The 19911-nt window shown below is 37.0% G+C and overlaps 1 protein-coding gene across 1 annotated transcript in view; it reads left to right on the forward strand.

The window, feature by feature from the left end:
* Window positions 1-325: 325 nt before the first annotated feature.
* Window positions 326-19911, forward strand: part of PFDN1 (prefoldin subunit 1) — a 49193-nt gene continuing 29607 nt past the window's right edge. Inside the window, exons 1-2 of the mRNA XM_081322201.1 lie at window positions 326-444; window positions 2811-2977. Of these exons, the coding sequence (XP_081178327.1) occupies window positions 412-444; window positions 2811-2977 (200 nt within the window). The 5' untranslated portion in view covers window positions 326-411. The remainder of the gene's footprint in view (window positions 445-2810; window positions 2978-19911) is intronic.

Consider the following 19911-nt stretch of genomic DNA (forward strand, 5'->3'; position numbering starts at 1 on the left):
CCAAGACTGCATTCATTTATTGCCCAGATAACTTAGTAGCTGCAAAACGCGAGGAAACTGAGGCGGGGACGGGTGTAAGATGCAGCACACGCTTCGCGGTGTTATACCAACATTGGGGGGCGACTAACTGAATATACGTTTTTGTATATGGGAACCATGAAGGAGCTGTTGTTTTGACAGAAAACAAAAAAAACTTTTGTATTTTTATTGAAAACATTAAAATTGCCAACTGAACGATATAAGATAAATTTGCTGGTAAACAGAAGAGGAGACAACAACCGAACTGCAACTTTCTGACCTAGCCGTCACCATACTACGCATGACTCGACTCAGCAGGAACAAAGGACCGTTATGCCGTCCGTTAAAGCTGTTGCTTAATGCGCATGCGTAGCTGTTTTTGGAGTAGTTAAAATGGCGGCGCCGGTGGATCTTGAGTTGAAAAAGGTAAAGAAAATGAAAATGGGTCGGGAGTTGCCTGAAAGTAAGGGGGATTTGGAAGTCGAGTGCGATGCGTGATGATTTCATAGAATATCAGCAAATTCTGCTTGGTGGGCTTATGTGATCCCTCTCCGCTTCCCAGATCTTCACGAATGGTCTCCACGAATTTTTCATATCTGTTTCCCCTCCCCCAGCAATATATATTTGGAAACATTTTATCTGTGAACCGAATTATGGCAACAATTTGTTTCTCATGTGATTCATTTTCTATTTAAACTAGTGTCATTGCCTGCTGCTTTTATGAGAATGTTTTAAGAAGAATATTTTGGACGGAAATTATTTAAATCTTTTGGCTATAAATTTCGTTGTGTATCTAATTCTGAAAATAAAACGAGGAAAGCATTTTTAATGATTCAATTCTGTTTCAAAGCTAGTCAGGTGACAGTCAAATTTAAATTAGGTTACTTTTTGATTTGTATCTGTATAGCAAACCTATAGCTGTAAACATTTTGGGGAGGTGTTGAGATATGTTTTGACATTCATATATTTAATCCTACAGAGATTGCATCAAAAATAAAATTAATAAAGTTTAAAATCTGTAGTATATGGAGTCAAACTAAGCTAACTTGTCCCAAAGTATAATTCTAACAGTTTCAATATCAAATCAGAACACATTGATGTTACTGGTGACCTAATGACTCTTTCATCCTGGATCTGTCACTCTTTTCTGTTTTTCTTTCCCTGCTGTTTTTTCCTAATTGTAATAATTTATAATAGTTTATCACCTTTCTACAGGAAAAAATATATACTTTTGATTTCATCTGTCATTTAGGCTGCATGGAAGATAAGCACATTAGTTAACTTTATTTGACTTACAAAACTTTTCATATCTCTTTACACTTTAAATTTTAATATATCACCCAATTTGAAACTTCAGGATCTGCTTTTTTATGTGGAAAAAATAAATTAAGCTATCATAAGGAAATAATCTCCACAGAATGATAAAGCTCACTGAGTCTACATATAGCTGGAGACTATAAAGCTGTTCATACATTGCACTAAGAAATAATATGGTTTTTGCTTGATATGAATGAATTAAGGAATTTGTAGAATGTAGAGCAAATGTACAGCAATAGTACTCACCACTTACCTTGCAGAATTGTTTTTACAATTATATAATGCATGGTAAATATTTTTACCAGTAAACTGTGTCCTCAGAGCTGTGATGCAGGCCCCCTGTGGACAATTCTCATTTTTTCTCAACATTTTCTGAATTATTTAATTTGATTAAAAAGTGCTATACCAAATTACTTATTTGATGGTTGGAACAGATTTGTGTCTTGCATGCATACTGGTTTTCACCCAGTGTTATTTCTGTTTTTTTTCTTTAATATTTTTTTAAAGTTTTTTTTTTATTTTTTCCAACTCTCCCCCATACATATCAACAAATATACCGCAATACATACATACATGTAAATTTTGTTGTTGCTTGTCCATTTCCCCTTTCACTGTATCTACACTCCTTCTCTCTCTTCCCTCTTCTCTACCTTCTTTCTCCCTTCTCTTTCTTTCCTACTTCCCTCTTCTTCCTCTCTTCTTTCCTTCACCACTCCCCTCCCATTTCTCCCCACTTATCCTCCTCTTTCCCTCCAACCTTCCTACTTCCTTCCCCCCTTTAATATTTTTGATGTTTGGTGCATATTTTATATCTTTAATTTGTCTGATGTTTAAATATACAGTACATCCTTTTGGTAAGAGATTGCAGTAGGGGGGAAAAGGAGTTCTGTTCTATTGCCATTTTAACCATGGTGTCAGCCACTACTCATTAGACTTTCTGAAGTTGTCCTGGCTTTTCTCTCTTAATAAATGGTTAGTTAGATATCTGCTAAAAAAATTAAAATATGCATTACAGGTGGTCCTCAACTTACAACAGTTCAATTAGTGACTGTTCAAAGTTACAATGGCACTGAAAAAAGTGATATGACCGTTTTTCACACCCAACCATTGCAGCATCCCTTTGGCCATGTGATCAAAATTCAGACGTTTGGCAAGTGACTCATATTTATGACAGTTGCAGTGTCCCGAGGTCATGTGACCACCTTTTGCGATATATTCTGACAAGCAAAGTAAACGGGGAAGCCAGATTCACTTAACAACCGTGTTACTAACTTAACTGCAATGATTCACTTAACAACTGTGGCAAGCAAGGTTGTTAAAAGGGAAGAAAACTCACAACAGAAATGTTGGGCTCAATTGTGGTTGTAAGTCAAGGACAACCTAAATAAAAATCTCAGAGGTTTTTGTGAAGACTGAAGACTGTTACAGATTTTTTTAAAAAAAATTACCTACATTTGTATTGTTCTCTATGTCAGGCATTTTCTGAACTTCAAGCTAAGGTCATTGAAACCCAACAAAAGGTGAAACTGGCAGATATACAAATAGATCAGCTGAATAGAACAAAAAAGCATGCACATCTTACAGACACAGAGATCATGACTTTAGCTGAAGAAACGAGAATGTATGAAGGTATAGGACGAATGTAAGTAATGGTTCTTGTTTGTCAGTTATCTTATTTACATTCAATTTTCTTATTTTCTCATTTTTTTTCTGCAGCATTTATTTATACCAAATTTGTATGACGCAGCCATCCATATTGGAGTTGAGTTTAGCATATCATCTGTACAAAGACTAGAGTTTAAACAAAGATAATAATTTGTAGAATCATTTATCCTTGCTTTATTTAGTATAATCATGGTTTTGCATGTTGTATGAATCTAGCATGTTTGTCTCATGGTTAAACAGCTATTGGTCTGAATAGATAATAAGGTGGGATATCAGATTATCTTGAGTGCTTCAAGATTGTTTTAAGCAGAAATCATGTTTAGGCAAATAAAGTGGAGGGATTTGTTGTCTTTTTTCTTTTTTTAATGTTATAAATCTTGATACATTGTGTTGTTTCATTACAGTGATGTTTATATGATATGGTTAAAGTTTATTGACATTCTATTATTTAGATAGCTTAAAAGATTGGTTTTCTTGCCTCCCACATGTGATTACTTTGATCTTGATTGGTTACCATACACTTGTATTTTAAAAAAAGGTGGTGCCAAGGTTCCGACTCACAAACCCAATGAAGTAAGCATAGCTGAGACGATGCAATCTCTAATGCCAAACTTTATTGAGCACATAATTTTGGCACAGATGAAAGGAAAACCAGCTCTGGTTAGTTGGTGCCAAAATCAGTATATTAAAAGTATAGAGTCTCCCTTCCCCCAAATAGTGCAGGTCACATTGTCCAATGAAGTGTCAGACAATTATTATGAGAGAGGGTTTTAGTTCTCGGTAAACAGCTCTTGAGCAACCTTGGTTCTCACGGCATGGCAGTCTGATGTCTGAAGCCTGCATTCCATTCTTCCCTCCTGTTCCCCCCCCCAATCTGCAGGCAAGCTAACAAGCAGTAATGGATGCTACAGCATAGGTATTCTTCGCAGCTTGACAGGTGGAGTGAGTCTTTTAGAGGTGCAAAGTCTGCAAAGGTGGCTATAAATTAGGGACTTTTTTAGATAGTTCCTGACGGCAATCAGCAGTACCTTCTGTAAGACACTTTCCCATGGTTAATGTTACATGTGCCTAATGCATGCAGCGTCTTTCTGATTTCTATCAGGAGGCATACCTATTAACTGCTAAGGCAAAGTTTGTTTGTTTTAACTTTGTTTCTAATAGTGATGGAAATTACTGTTTTGCTTTTATACACCTTCACATTACTTTTCCTCCAGTGTGTTAGCACTATCTGTCAGCAATATCCGTTGGATTCTACATAGGGCAAACTTTATGCAAAAGAATGGATGCAAATATGACATCCCTTGCAAAACTCAGCTTTAGCTTCCAGCCCTTGCCCATAGCTCCATGCCATGAAGTTGGCCTTCATGAATGCCAAAGAACAGTAGAATTATTTTGTTCTATGGATTTCTTATAATTGTCAAATCAGTGATAAACTCAATGAGCAAACCAAGCAGTTTAAATGTTTTCAGAATCATTTGCATTCATCTACTTTCTGAAGTAACCAAATAAGTGACCTCTTTTCAAGAGCACAAGAAGCTGCCAGTGAGCGTACGAGATTTGCAAACTACAAAAGCAGTAATGCTTGTGATCCCTGTAGCCATCAGATATTTTAAACTGAATGTCTTACATTTGCTGCTTTGTGGTATGGAATTCTGTGCACATAAGGACCACTTCTACCCTGTAAGTAATTCAATCCAATTTTTTGAATTTTTGACACATTCCCTAATCCCAGGATCAGCTAGGAAAATGGCTGTCTCTCTCTTGAGGCTTGACTGAGACTTTGCCAACTTGCTATATACATATATGCTGTATGTTTGTTTATTAAATAAGCATAAATTAAAACTCAGCGAAGATAACTTGAATCACAAGTGAACTTAACCAGAATGTTTAGGTTACTGAAAGCACAGTCCCAAATATATAAATTTTCAAAAATATTTCTGGTTCGGTTTTCCTTCAAATAAGCATTTTAAGTATTTTTTGCTCTGTAGTCACTTAGGAATTACAGAATCATAGAAATGGACTGGGCTCAAACTTAGTTCTGTGCAGGAATTTATAAATAAATACTCCTGCCTCTTCCTTTTTCCTTGCACAACAACCCTGTATTGTGGATTGGGCTGAGAGGAAGTGACTGGCCCAAAGTCATCCAGCCAGCTTTCATGCTTAAAATGAGATTACAACTCACAGTCTCTTGGTATCTAGCCTCAGACCTTAACCACTAGACCAGGGGTAGGCAGCCTTGGCTCTTTTATGACTCGTGGCTCAGGAATTCTGGGAGTTGAAGTCCACGAGTCATAAAAGAGCCAAGGTTGCCTACCCCTGCACTAGACCAAACTAGTGGTCAAGTTTCGAAGCACTGCTGGCGCAACAAATATTGCTTCTCAACTTGCCAATGAACTTGGGGGGAGAGGAGAGGTTTGGAATGCAGACTTCAGATATTAAGAAGCCAGACTGTGAGACACAAGGTGTCTGGCCAGACCTAGATAATGCTTTCTTTTAACAATATTTTTCTACTTGATTGGGCAACATGATCTGACCCAGAGGAAGGAGGGAGAATTCAAAACTTTTACTATATGGGTTTGGGAGGGGTCTTGCCAGAGCTGGCTTTGCTTTCATTAGTGCCAAAGTGATGTATTCAATAAAGGTTTTACATTAAGAGATTGGGAATGTCTCGAAGGTGTTTGCTTGGTTGGGTTCGTCATTCAGAACCTTGACACTAGTTCTATTAAAGCATGTCTGATTTGGCCTCTTCTCCCCAGGCAAGGGAAGTCTGCACTTCTGTAAGGAATTGGTTCTGTACCATTACCATTATGAAGTGTTGCCTAATATTCAAGTGGAATTTGCTTTCTTGTAATTCAAAACTATTGCTTTGTGTTTTGCTTTCTGGAATAATAGGGCAGGTAAGTCTTCCTCAATGTGATCTTTCCTCAGGTAGTAGAAGAATATTATCATAGACATTCCCTGTTATATTTTTTAAAAAACTACTCTGATTTTTTTTTGTTATAAGATTTGGTTTCTAGTATTCTGTCATTCTGTTTATTTGCATCTGTTTGAATTTGTCTGAATCCCATTTAACAGGTGGTGCTAAAACTAGATAGTACTTAATATAGGATCTGACTAGAGCAGAACAGAATGGAAATATTTACGTCCCTTACTTTGGGTAGTTTAATTTTATTGATGTGAGCCAATCCTGTATTTCATTTTTTTTGCAGCCATGATTTATATTTCTCTTGTTATTCCTTTGAGCTATCTTTCTTTTTTTTTAACCAAACCAAGTATTCCCCATTCTGTAATTGCAGATTTGGTTTATTTTATTTTTTAATATAGCATATGTTTATTAAATTTAATGTTATTTTCAGACAGAATCAAGTTTCTGTCTGCTAGATTAATTATTTCTTAACATTTGTTATATCCTGACTTTCAGGATAGCAATCTTTCTAAAGCAGCTTGCAAGTAATATAGTTTGTAAATAAATCTGCAATAAATATTATGCAAAGCCAAATAAATATTTCTAAAATCTTTTCTGTGAATAGCTGGTCCTAATAGCCTGTTGGTGTGTTAAAAGATAAGGAAAGAATCCATTTGAGCAGGCTTAATAGATGCTTGTCGCATATCACCCCTCTCTCTTCACAGCTAGTCTTTGCCAGGACTCTTACCTCTTGTTATTCTGTCGATAAGAAAGTCTTTTTTTTAATTATGTGTTTGGTTACCCTTTTCTTAAGTTTCCTTAAACATCAAGAATTGCTGCATGGTAACTTATTTATCCATTTCCTGCCTTTATTTTTTCATCAGTAACAGCTAATATATTTAATACTCCTTTGTTCTCCTATTTTCCTCACACAACAGCAACCCTGTGAGGTGAGTTGGACTGATAATGACTGGCCCAAAGTTACCAAGCTGATTTTCCGGGCTAAAGTAGGATTAGAACTCACAATCTCCTGGTTTCTAGCCTGGTGCCTTAACCATTGTACTGAACTGACTCTCCTCCAAAGTGCCCACTATATGCCGACTGCCAGGAGTTCAATCCTCACCAGCTCAAGGTTACTCAGCCTTCCATCCTTCAGAGGTTGGTAAAATGAGGGTGCAGATTGTTAGGAGGGGCAATATGCTGACTCTGTAAACCGCTTAGAGCTGTAAAGCACTGTGAAGCGGTATATAAGTCTAAGTGCTATTGCTATTTCCACTATATATAATTATTGTTCCATCATTGTTAAATGCCCCTTGTTCCATCATCTAAATGAGAAAATTTACAGCAAGCCAAGTCTGAAAGTTAGATACTAGGCTTGCAATATTTGTCTCCCAAAAGTTGTCAGGATATTTCACTTGAACTGGATGTGTCTTTGAAAGATCTGCACTTTTCAAAATAACTTACCCCGTCCTGAATGAAGTTAGTCTTTGATGGACAATGAGCCTTGGTAATGGCTTTGTAACACTGCTAGCAGAATACTTTATACACAAGCTTATCTGGCCAGAGATATCATAGAATGCATTAGATTTCCACATAAGCATCTGAAACTCACTAGTGGGAACAACTTTTTGGCAGGTGAAAAAAGAACAGGCTGCTCTGTCTAACTGAAAGACAAATAGAAACACAGAAGTTGAGGTGGCCTAGATCTGAAAATGCACAAGACAGTTAAGATAAAATTTTATTTAAAAGATTTGTGTAGTACCCATTTTATGTATCATAACTCTGGGCAGCTTACAATAGTAATAAAACAGTAACACATCTAAAAGCAACATAAACATTTTATTGTGTTTTCCAAAACACATATCCCTCATATCCAACAAGGACACATTATCCTAATTCTTCTGGGAAAATCCAGTACTTCAGGAGTTTTTGGAAGTACCAGACAAGTAGTAGTCTCTCAAATCTTGTGGAAGAATGTTACTGAGAAGGTGTGTTGGCTTGGCTTGTTAGATGGCAACATTTAAGAAAAAGGGCCTGGAGCATGCCCACTGTGTTGGACCTAGTAAAATATGTAGATACCTTTATGAGAAGTCATTCTGGCCAATAACCTGGTCCTAGGCCATGTAAGATTTTAAAGACGATAACCAGCACCTTATATTGCACCTGTAAAAGAACTGGAAGCCAATGCACATGGCAAATCATGGGGAGCCCACAACTGTGCCACTCATTCTGGACCAATTATAATTTCTGGATAGTTTTCAAGAGCAGCCTCATGTAGAGCATATTGCAGTAATCCAACCAGGAAGTGACCAGGGCATGAGTGACTGAACAAGGCCTCCCAGGCCAGGAACAACCACAATTGGTACACAAGATAAATCTATTCAAAGGCCTCTTGACACATCCAAATTTTGCGCCACTTCTGTCTGGGGCAAGAGTCAAAGATAATACTTCACCAGATTCATAGCACAATTCTTAAACATCCTTGTTATGACCTCTTCCTGAACAAATAGCCAAAACTAGCAAATAATTAGTTCAATTAGTACGGCTCATAGATAATACCAAGAATCCATTTCTCTAGCTCAGACTTGTCAAACTCGCAATGTCACGTGACGTCGCGCAACATATCGGGACAGTTTTGCCATTGCTGGCAGTGGGGTGGGCGTGGCTTCCATGTGATGCGTCCAGCCCGCAGGCTGGCAGTTTGATACCTCTGCTCTAGGTGTTCAATTGAGGCTTTCTCCAAGTGCATAAGGTTGCTTCTACAATGCACATTTTGTGCACTTGGCAGTAACTTTGTAAAACTCAGCATCACCAGAATTCTAGAATTAGCTTCCCTTAACTGAACAATTAAATGAACCTTTTAAAAAAAAGTTTAATTCTGAGCTTTAATTTTTTAACAATGTTTATTTCAGAAAACTCATATACTGTATTGCTGCATTCCAAAATTATTCTTCGTTATTTACAATAAGAATAAGAATAACATACAAATTAAAAACTCTATTAAAAATCAAGCAATACAAACAGCAACTCCCACTTAATTACAAACTTCACTCACATTTCTCACACACTGTTTGCAGCCTGTTCACATTCTGTAGGCCATAGGTATTTTCATTATTTGGATGAATTCAAATGAATTCTGTTCATTATCCACATATTCCAAGAGTGTACCAGAAACATCTGCAAGTATTCAGATAGGGCATTACACATTTTACACATTCATCATAGTACTCAAATTAAAATGCTGATGTCAGTCCACAAATAGTCCAAGTAGCAAAACTCGACTTTAGTGTATATGCTTATATCAGGCTACATAAGTCTTTCAAAAGAAATGAACTAACTGAATTAAAATGTACTGGCAAAAAGCCAAAATACTGGACTGTCTTCTGAGTAACAGATACTGCTTGCATACAACATAGACTAATTTATCATCTTCTACTTTGTATTTCTGGCTTTCCTTTTATGAAGCTGCAAATAGGTTTTGTTGAAAATATCCCTATCAAACTTAAATATCGGAAGATAGCAGACAAAATTATGTTACTATTAGATAGTGATTAGTGAATTGATGAAGAAATAATAAATATCTGACAGGAGGATTTTAATGTACATAATTTCTCAGAATCTATTTCTGAAACTTGTATCAGATTCAGTTATAAACCTCATGTTACACTGGAAATGCTTTGTTCCTATGTAAGTATGTATCTAATTGCCCTGCATATTCTTTTTTTATGACGTTCAAAGAGTCTAATTGTACTAAACTTTTGCTGGAGATTGCTAATGCTGTGTGCTTTATTATGTGAACATCAGAAACATTTGTGCAGTTTAATTTCTCTATTTTTAAATTGAAAGACAAATCAGTACCAGATTCCTATAGCACAAATTCGAAATGGGGTATATATTATATTAATATATACCCCATTTCAAATTTGTGCTATAGGAATCTGGTACTTAAGCAATAGCTTTGCTGTACTCAGTGTTTCCTAAAATTTGACTTGATATAAAAAAATCAATCTCTCTGTCTCTCCCTCACCATCACCCCCAAATATAGATTTGGAATGGAACTAAATATCTGACTAGAAAAACAGGAGAGCAACAACATAGCCAGTAAATGGTTTGTTATCGATGAGTTACAAAGGAGTAACAACAATTCTCCATGTTTACATTCAAAATGCCAATAAGATAGTCATTGTTTAGTGATCAGAACTGAGACTGGCAAAGACGTTGCTAAGTAAAACTGCAGGTTATGATTTTACTTCAGCTTTCCTTTGCTTTACAGACCTACAAAGATCATAGATGCAAGGAATGGGGTCATAAAGTTACTTTTCATGACTGTTGTAACTGAGGACTACCTATAAATGGAGGGTGGCATATTTTTCCTTAACAATAATTATGAATTTTTAGCTACACCTGAGTATTTTGAAGTTAACTGATACCAATGTGAAAGAGATACTCAAAATCACAGCACTGAAAAGACCAATTACATCACTAATACAAACACCTTGCATTAATCCAAATTTATTTATTTATTTATTTGATTTGTATACCGCCCTTCTCCCTAAGGACTCAGGGCGGTGAACAGTGACATAAATATCAAAATGCACAAATACAGATATTGAAAACAAATTAAACCCTAATGCCCACATGTAGAAGATAAGTTACCTTAAAACAATAATTACAACAGAACCCGTCAGACCAGACCGGATTGCTCAAACAGATAGGTTTTTGGGTCGTGTCGGAAGGAGCGAAGGTCGGGAGCCATCCGGAGCTCAACCGGTAAATGGTTCCATAGGTCAGGCGCGCCCACAGAGAACGCCCTCCCATCGCAACCATCACAATTGTCCAGCCTCTAAATACAGTGGTACCTTAGTACTCAACTGCTTTGAAGCTCAACGCATTTGACACCAAAATGTTATCCTGGTACTCATTTGTTTGGTACTCAATGTACAAGTTAGAACTTGTTGGTGTCAGCTGCATTGTGACTTACTACATTATTCCTTATGAGAACAATTTGTTTGGTACTCCTCGTTTTTGGTACTCATCCCACCTCCTAGAATCAGTTAATAATGAATACCGAGATACCGGTGTATATTGAGTGACAGGAAGTATACTGAGTAATTTCTGGGTAATTGATATATTCAGATTGTTCTAACTTTCCATTAATGTCAGTAATTTACTAAGTTCAATGGACAGGTAGTCCTTTACTTAACAACAGTTCATTTAGTGACCATTCGAAATTACAACGACACTGGAAAAAGTGACTTATCAACATTTTTCACACTTATGACCAATGCAGCATCCCTATGGTCACGTGATTAAAATTCAGATGCTTGGCAACTAGCACATATTAAAAACTTTGCTATTAATTAATGATAGAAAAGTTCATAAATCATTATTTTAAAAATAAAACAGGAAGGATATGAGACCATCTTCCAATTCCTCTAAGGACATCACACACAAGGATGCATTTCTTTATCATCCTACACAACAGGTAAGGAAATAATGGCTAGAAGCCTTGAGTAGTCAGATTTCAATTTATTATTAATAATAATTAAACTTCTATAAACATGTACATGTAGTCCTTGACATATGACCACAATTGAGCCAAACATTTCTGTTGCTAAGTAAGACAATATTAAGTGAGTTTCGGCCATTTTATGACCTATGACCTTTTACAACAGTTAAGTAAATCAATGCAGTTGTTAAGTCAATAACGTAAGTTGTTAAATGAATTTGGCTTTCCCATTGACTTTGCTTGTCAGAAGGTCGCAAATCACATGTCCCAGGACATTGTAACCGTCATAAATATGTGGTCATAGGACATAAAATGGCCGAAACTCACTTAATATTGTCTTACTTAGCAACAGAAATGTTTGGCTCAATTGTGGTCATATGTCAAGGACTACCTGTACACGTTTATAGAAGTTTAATTATTATTAATAATAAATTGAAATCTGACTACTCAAGGCTTCTAGCCATTATTTCCTTACCTGTTGTGTAGGATGATAAAGAAATGCATCCTTGTGTGTGATGTCCTTAGAGGAATTGGAAGATGGTCTCATATCCTTCCTGTTTTATTTTTAAAATAATGATTTATGAACTTTTCTATCATTAATTAATAGCAAAGTTTAATAGTAAAATGTCTTTAAATTCCTGTCTGATTCTTTATTTATCAATGCCATTTTGTCTCAATTACTGTTTTAAAGCTATTCCACCATTTTTATAAAAGATTGCAGTACAGCAGTGGTATAAATCTACCATCTAGTTAACCGTCTAGCTATGCAGAAATACTAATTTGGAAGCCATGTGGTTATTTTTGTTTTTTTAAGTCATGTAAATATTCTAGAGTTGTAAACAGCTCCCATTTCTCAAGCAGGCTGATTCAAATATTAGATATAGTAAGACAGATAGTATTATTAGGGTAAATAGTGCTGTTCTCTTTTTTGCTCTGTAAAAACTGTATCTCATCATCATTGCATCTTGCTAAGAATAAATTATAAATTCACTTGAAGAAGGCAAAGGATTGGATAAGTAAATAGCCATGCTAACGCAGATCACAAGAGGATTAACATTTATCAGAGAAAGTAAGTCTCCAAGAAGTAGATAATCAAAGAACCACAAAAACCTTTTGCTTCTCATCCAAGAAACTTCACTTGATAACAAGATCAAAGAGTAGTCACCTTGAACATAATGCAGTCATTATCAGAAATCAGCATAGATTTGTCATGAAGTATTGCCAGATCAACCTCATCTCATTTTTTTATTTATTTTCCTGCTAGATTTTGGGAATGCTGGATATATAAAATACCATGATTTCAATGCAGCGTTGACAATTACCCCTTAACTTTTTGATTAACAAAATGATCAAATGTGAGCTGGATGATATGACAAACAAATTTAAGAGCTGGCTCCAAAGGTTAGTTGTTTCAGTTGAGAAGCCAATAATTTACTGAGTTTTAATAAAAATTCTATATCCAATGTATGAGAATGCAATTTCAATTTAGCAAACATATAGTTCCAAAGATGACCATGAATAAAGCAGCTTTGCTGTCCATTAAATTTAAATTCGTAGTGTCTATTTATACAGAAATAAAGCTTGTTTGATCTTCTTTATAAATGATTCACATTAATACCATAAAAAGAACAAGATAAACTTGTACTAATTGGTAATATTAATACCATCAGATATTGTTCTAAGATTATTAATTGACTAAAATGTGAGGTTTGAAAAATAAGTCAAGAAAAATGTTTTTAAAAAGTATGTTCTAGTAATGAATTTAGTTTAAAACTATATTAAACTTCAGAACTGCAGTATTTTCGATGCACAGGAATTAAGATAGAAGGCATACATAGTGTCTCCCCAAAACTCCACAAGCTACACTAATTTTTAAGGCAGTCATTCTGGGAAGACCTCAAGAAACATCTGGCTTTGTGTAAACTAGAATAGATCATACAGTGGGAAGAGAAATATGTTTTTCCCCCAACAAAATATGTTTTTTTCCCTGACAAAGAAATCCGTGCCCATTTTATATAATGGGCATTGACTCCCTAGTCCAGAGATCCCAACCTTTTGGGAACCAGGGACCGGTTTTTCCCATGGACCAGAGGGTGTGTGGTTTTGTGTGCTGCCTGCATCCTACGGATGAGGCTTTGTTTATTTGTGCGGACCGGTTGATGGCATGCCGCAGCCCAGTACTGGTCCACAAACCGGGGTTGGGGACCCCACCCTAGTCCACCTTTTCTACCAATCATTACATAAGTCTTCCTTTTTTTTACTCTTGGCACTATCCATATCACCAAGATGGACAGTGATTTCAGCAGCAAGAATTTGTTTATAGATTTTGGAATGCTGGATTGTCCAATAAAACTGTACAGGTAGTCCTCAACTTATGACCACAATTGAGCCCAGCATTTCTGTTGCTAAGTGAGACATTTTTAAACGAGTTTTGTCCTATTTTACATCCTTTCTTACCGCAGCTGTTAAGAGAATCACTGTAATTCTTAAGTTAGTAACATGGTCGTTAAATGAATTTCACTTCCCTATTGACTTTAATTGTTAGAAGGTCGCAAAAGCTGATTGCATGGCCCGGGGACACTGCAACGGTCATAAATATGAATCTGAATTTTGATCACGTGACCAGGGGGATGCTACAATAGTTGCAAGTGTGAAAAACGGTCATAAGTCACTTTTTTCTGTTTCATTGTAACTCTGAACAGTCACTAAATGAACTATTGTAAGTTGAAGACTACCTGTAATGCACATTTTAATTTGTTTAGCAGATAGCCTCTTGCAAAGTGAACCATGATGGCCAGGTTCTAAATCTTACTGATAAAATTTTCAAAGGTAATATCTAGTGATTCTAAAAGTTAAGATAAGGGTAAAACATGAAGTCCGAGTTTCTCCCATTTTGTATTAATAGATCTGTTTCTACTTTTCTTTCTATTTTTCTTTCTTTTTTTATTTTTTAAACAAATGGATATACTGCTAGGAATGATTAACATATACTGCCCGGAGAGGAAATTGATTGATTTGTACATTGCAAATTGCTCTTCTAAATCATTAAAAAAAACAACCAGAACCAAAAACATCCATTTACATGAGAATTGATGCTTTATTTTTTAAAAAAAATAAAATCAGAAAGATAGCAAACACAGGAGCTTACAATAATTCTTAGTTGTAAAAATTGATAACTTTCCTCGGCATAATTGTTTTCAGAAAGTAAACGTTCATCCAGTTATCCCTGATATTGTTAATACATTGATACGATGAACTATGAAAACTGCAAAGTGGCTCAGCATTAATGTGTCCAGATATCAAACATCTCTTAGAAAATAGCCTGAGACTTCCAACAAAAAAAACAGTGCATATTACTTCATAAAGGGCCAAAAACTCTTGTAAATTGTTAAATTTTTAAAATCTCTGAATTCCCTTTTCATAAGAAAAAATCATTTTCAATTTTTAAAATTTCTTTCAATTTTTAAATTCCTTATTACAATTTTAATCTTCATTTTTCCTCTTAAATATCATTTTTAATTTTAAATTCTTTCACTTAAATCTTTTTCAATTTTAAAATTCCTTTGTGGGCTGGGCGTGGCTGGGGTGGATGTGGCCACCTCAACGTTACTCATGTCGGGTGGCACCTGTGATAGCCTGGGCGGGGCTGGAGGGGATCCATTGTCTCCAGCTGAGGAAGATGAGACCAGGGCAAGCACTATACCCTTGTCCACCAGAGGTGCCTTGCTGTTCCCTCTCAGGCCATGCAGAGGTCCCCCAGTGATGCAGGATGACAAACTGTATTCAACAAGTAGTCCTTAATGGTACTACATCTACATGGAGGGTAGGAGGACTCTTCAATATCTTCATAAATGACTTAGATGAGGGAATAGAAGGGGAACTCATCAAATTTGCAGATGACACTAAACTGGCAGGAATAGCCAACACCACAGAAGACAAGCTCAGGATCCAAAGGGATGTTGACATCTTGAACAATGGGCCCTATCCAACAAAATAAAATCTAATGAGGAGAAAAGCAAGGTTTTGCACTTAGGCAGGAAAAAAACAAAGATACAAATACAGATTGGGCAAAACCTGGCTCAAAAACAGTAACTGTAAGAGGGATCTTGGAATGCTAGTGGACGATCAATTGACTATGAGTCAGCAATGTGCGGCGGCAGCCAAAAAAACTAAAATAATCCTTGGTTGTAGAAACAGGCACAGAATCAAAATCATATAAAGTATTAGTACCACTTAACGCTGGCTCTTCGGCTTTGAAACGGAGATGAGCACCGGCCCCTAGAGTCGGAAACGACTAGCACGCATGTGCGGGGGAACCTTTACCTTTACCTTTTATAAAGCCTTAATAAGACCACACCGGTAATACAGCATTCAGTTTTAGTCACCATATTACAGTGTTAAGAGAAGAGCAACTAAGATGATTAAAGGCCTGGAGACTAAAACATGAGCAGTTGCAGGATTTGGGTTCGGCTAGTCTAGAAAAAAGAAGGACTATGGGGGATATGTTAGTAATATTCCAGTATTTGAGAGGCTACCACAAAGATGAGGGGGACAAGAAACAATGGATGGAAAATAAGGAGAGAAGTAACCTGGAATTAAGGAGAAACTTCCTGACAGTGAGGACAATTAACCAGTGGAATACCTTGCCTTCAGATGTGAATGCTCCATTACTGGAGGTTTTTAAGAAGAGACTGGACAGTCACTAGTCTGAGATAGTATAGGTTCTCCTGCTTGAGCAGGGAGCTGGACTAGAAGACCGGGGGAAGTACCTGAGGATTAGAAAAGGGCTGATGTGGTTCCCATCTTCAAGAAAGGAAAAAAAACAGACCCAGGAAACTACAGACCAGTCAGTTTAACATTAATACTTGGGAAGATCCTAGAAAAGATAATCAGAAAACAGATTTGTGAACAACTATAAGCAAAGTTTTTTTTATTGAAAAGTTTTAAAATACATTTTATCTTTAACAATCCCCCCTCCCCTACCTATCCCTCCCTACCCCTCCCCCCCCTTTCCTCCCTCCCCCCCCCACTTCCCAGAGCTAAGTACAGGGTATAAAAACAAAGAACAATCATAAGCATCCATATGCTACCAACAATAAATTCTTAAATCTATCACTCTAGCTCATATAAGATAACTACAAGCAATACTAATATAGAAGCAAAGTTATAACTGCTAGCCAGCACGGGTTTGTTAAAAATACATCATGCCAAACAAATCTTATTTCATTCTTCAACAAAGTGACTAAACTAATAGTCTAGCGAAATACTGTAGACCTACTTTAGTTACACTTCAGTAAGGCATTTGATGAGGAAGACTACAACCTACTCCTTGGTAAGCTAGAAAAAGGTGAAATAGACAACATCACCACCAGATGGATCTGTATCTGGCTGGCAAACCATACTCAGCGAGTAGTCCTCAATGGCATTACATCCACATGAAGAGAAGTAAGCAGTGGGGTACCACAAGTTCCATCTTAGGCCCAGTACTCTTCGATGTCTTCATCAATGGCTTAGATGAAGGAATAGAAGGGGAACTCATCAAATTTGCAGATGACACCAAACTGGCAGGAGTAGCCAACACCCCAGAAGACAAACTCAGGATCCAAAAAGATTTTGACAAACTTGAACAATGGGCCCTATCCAACAAAATGAGTTTCAATGTGGAGAAAAGCAAAGTTTTACATTTAGGTAGGAAAAATCAAAGGTACAAGTACAGATTGGGTGAGAGCTGGCTTAGAAACAGTAGTTGTGAGAGGGACTTTGGTGTCCTAGTGGACAATCACCTAACCATGAGCCAGCAGTGTGTGGCAGCAGCCAAAAAAGCCAATACATCCTGGGTTGTATAAACAGAGGTATAGAATCAAGATCACATGAGGTATTAGTACCACTTTATAAAACCCTTGTAAGACCACACCTGGAATACTGCAGCCAATTTTGGTCACCCTATCACAAAAAAGGTGTTGAGAGTTTGGAAAGGATTCAGTGAAGAGCAGCTAAGATGATCAAAGGCCTGGAGACTAAAACATATGAATAACGGCTGCAGGACTTGGGTTTGGCCAGTCTAAAGAAAAGAAGAAATAGGGGAGACAAGATAGCAGTATTCTAATATTTGAGGGGCTGCTACAAAGAAGAGGTCACGTTATTCACCAGAGCACCAGAAGGCAGGATAAGAAAGAATGGTTGGAAACTGATCAGAGAGAGAGGCAACCTGGAATTAAGGAGAAACTTCCTGACAGTGAGGACAATTAACCAGTGGAACAGCTTGCCTTCAGAAATCGTGGGCGCTTTTGTCACTGGAGATTTTAAAGAAGAGGCTTGTCTGAGATGGTATAGGTTCTCCTGCTTGAGCGGGGGGGCTGGACTAGAAGACCTCCAAGGTCCCTTCCAGCTCTATTCTATTCACCTCCAAGTTCCTTTCCAGCTCTGCTCTACTCTGATACGATTCTGAGGTAGTAGGTGGCATGTTGAAATATTTGAAAAGAGCTGTATGGAAGGGCTTACTTCTCTCCACTTATATTATATGCAAATGAGACTTGGATATGTTAGGAGGGTCATAAAAATAATGAGTATAGTGAACATGAGTTACATAAGTTTGCGAAAATGAGGAGAGAGAGAATAATTAATTAATAACGAATACAAAAGCATAGATATCCCGAGGAGCTTACTGATTGCCTCAGATTGACAAAAGCAGCATTGCACTGTGGAGTCCTTGGTGCTATCTGAGCTTGGTTTGCGTGCAGATGTTTCATTACCCGACTAGGTAACATCTTCATTGCTTCAGTGTTTATTTACTGCAGTTTGCACTGCCAGTGTTGTTTTCTCCTTGGTTGTTCCTTGAGTAGGGTATTGTTCTCTGCTTGATTGATTGTTTGATCTTAATTACTGCTTATTTGGATGTTGGCTACTAAAGTGGATATGGTCTGGTCTTTTTGTTTCCTTCTTTTTTATTGTCTGTTTTAAATGGTATTGAAATGTGATTTATCTTAAGTATCTTGATAGCTGATGTGTCTTGAGTGCCAAGCTTCCAGGAATTCCCTGGCATTTTTGCATTGCACTGCAACCTTCACTGGTGAAAAAGGGCAAGGATTGTTTCCTAATGTGGTTTTCATTAGTCTCTCCTCCCCCTCCTCCCCCCACAGTTGCTCTGTCCATTTGTGGTTGCCACTGTATGAATGTGATTGACCAGCATAAAGGAAATACATTAGATCAGGGGTGTCAAACTGCCAACCCGTGGGCTGGTTGTATAATACAAAGGCCGCACCCACCCAGCTCTGGCAATGCAAAAAAAGTCATGATATATCATTGAGGCGGTGAGTTTGACACCCGTGCATTAGATGGTTTGATCATGCAGAAAGAATGAGGAACAAATAAGAAAATAAATACTTGAAGGAACAAAGAATGTCTGAGATGAAAGGAAAGATGGAGAAAGTGATGACTGGGTGGAGCCGAGGGTAAAATCTTCAAAAAGAGAAATGTGAGAAGATTAAAAATCAAAGACCAGCAGGTGAACTGTTGTTTTAATGTAGGGAAAGCAAAGATGGCTTGTAAGGATAAAAGGATGAAACGTAGTCAGTTGAGCTGTGTTGGTATAAACGAAGTTTAGATCTGCTTTCTTTTTCTTACTATTTCTTTTGACTTACAAGTAGTCTTCAACTTACAGTTACAAAAGAAACCAATAAAGGACCCTGTACCCTGAACTACAAAAGGAACCGAAAAATCCAGTGTAAAGCAGTGCAGTCATTAAGTGAGGCCTCACATAGCCACATCAGATATTAGGACTTTTTTTGACATGGTCATTACATGAATCACCAAATTGTTAAGCAAGAAATCACACGGCTGTGACTTTCTCTACTAGCTTCCCCGTTGACTTTGTCAGAAGCTGGCTGAGAAGATAACAAATGATCAAATGACTGCAGGACACGGCAACCGTTGTAAATGTGCAACTGTTGCTAAGCACCCATATCATGATCACATGGTCGTGGGAATGCTGCAACTGTTGTAAGTGTGAGGACCAATTGTAAGTCACTTTTTTCAGCACCATCATAACTGAATGGTTGCTAAACATGGCCGTAACTCGAGGACTACTTGTACTGTTTCTTACTTTTTTGTGTTTTGCGTAATATTGTTTTCCCTAAAAAGAAATAGTGATTGGTCTGTATGTATCTGTGGTGTGTATATGTAATATGGATATTACGATGTTTTGATTATGATCCATGGTTCCCTGCCAGCTTAAAGCTTTATCTTGTATCCTTTGTCCTATTTAATGAGCAACAAGTAAACCCTTGGTATCATTCATAATTTATATTATTTATGTATGTAAAATCGAAGGGTAAAGAAGTCCCTTCTTCCATGCTAAAAGGCCAAATTTATTCATAGCCTGAAGAAATTTTAAAAGCTGAAACGAAATAAAGAAACAATTGAAGACAGAATAACAAGAGTTGGAAGGGACCTTGGAGATCTTCTAGTCCAAAATCCTGGATCAGAAACCACCCAAATT

The sequence above is a fragment of the Vipera berus genome (assembly GCF_964194415.1).
Source record: "Vipera berus genome assembly, chromosome: 3".
NCBI lineage: Eukaryota > Metazoa > Chordata > Lepidosauria > Squamata > Viperidae > Vipera > Vipera berus.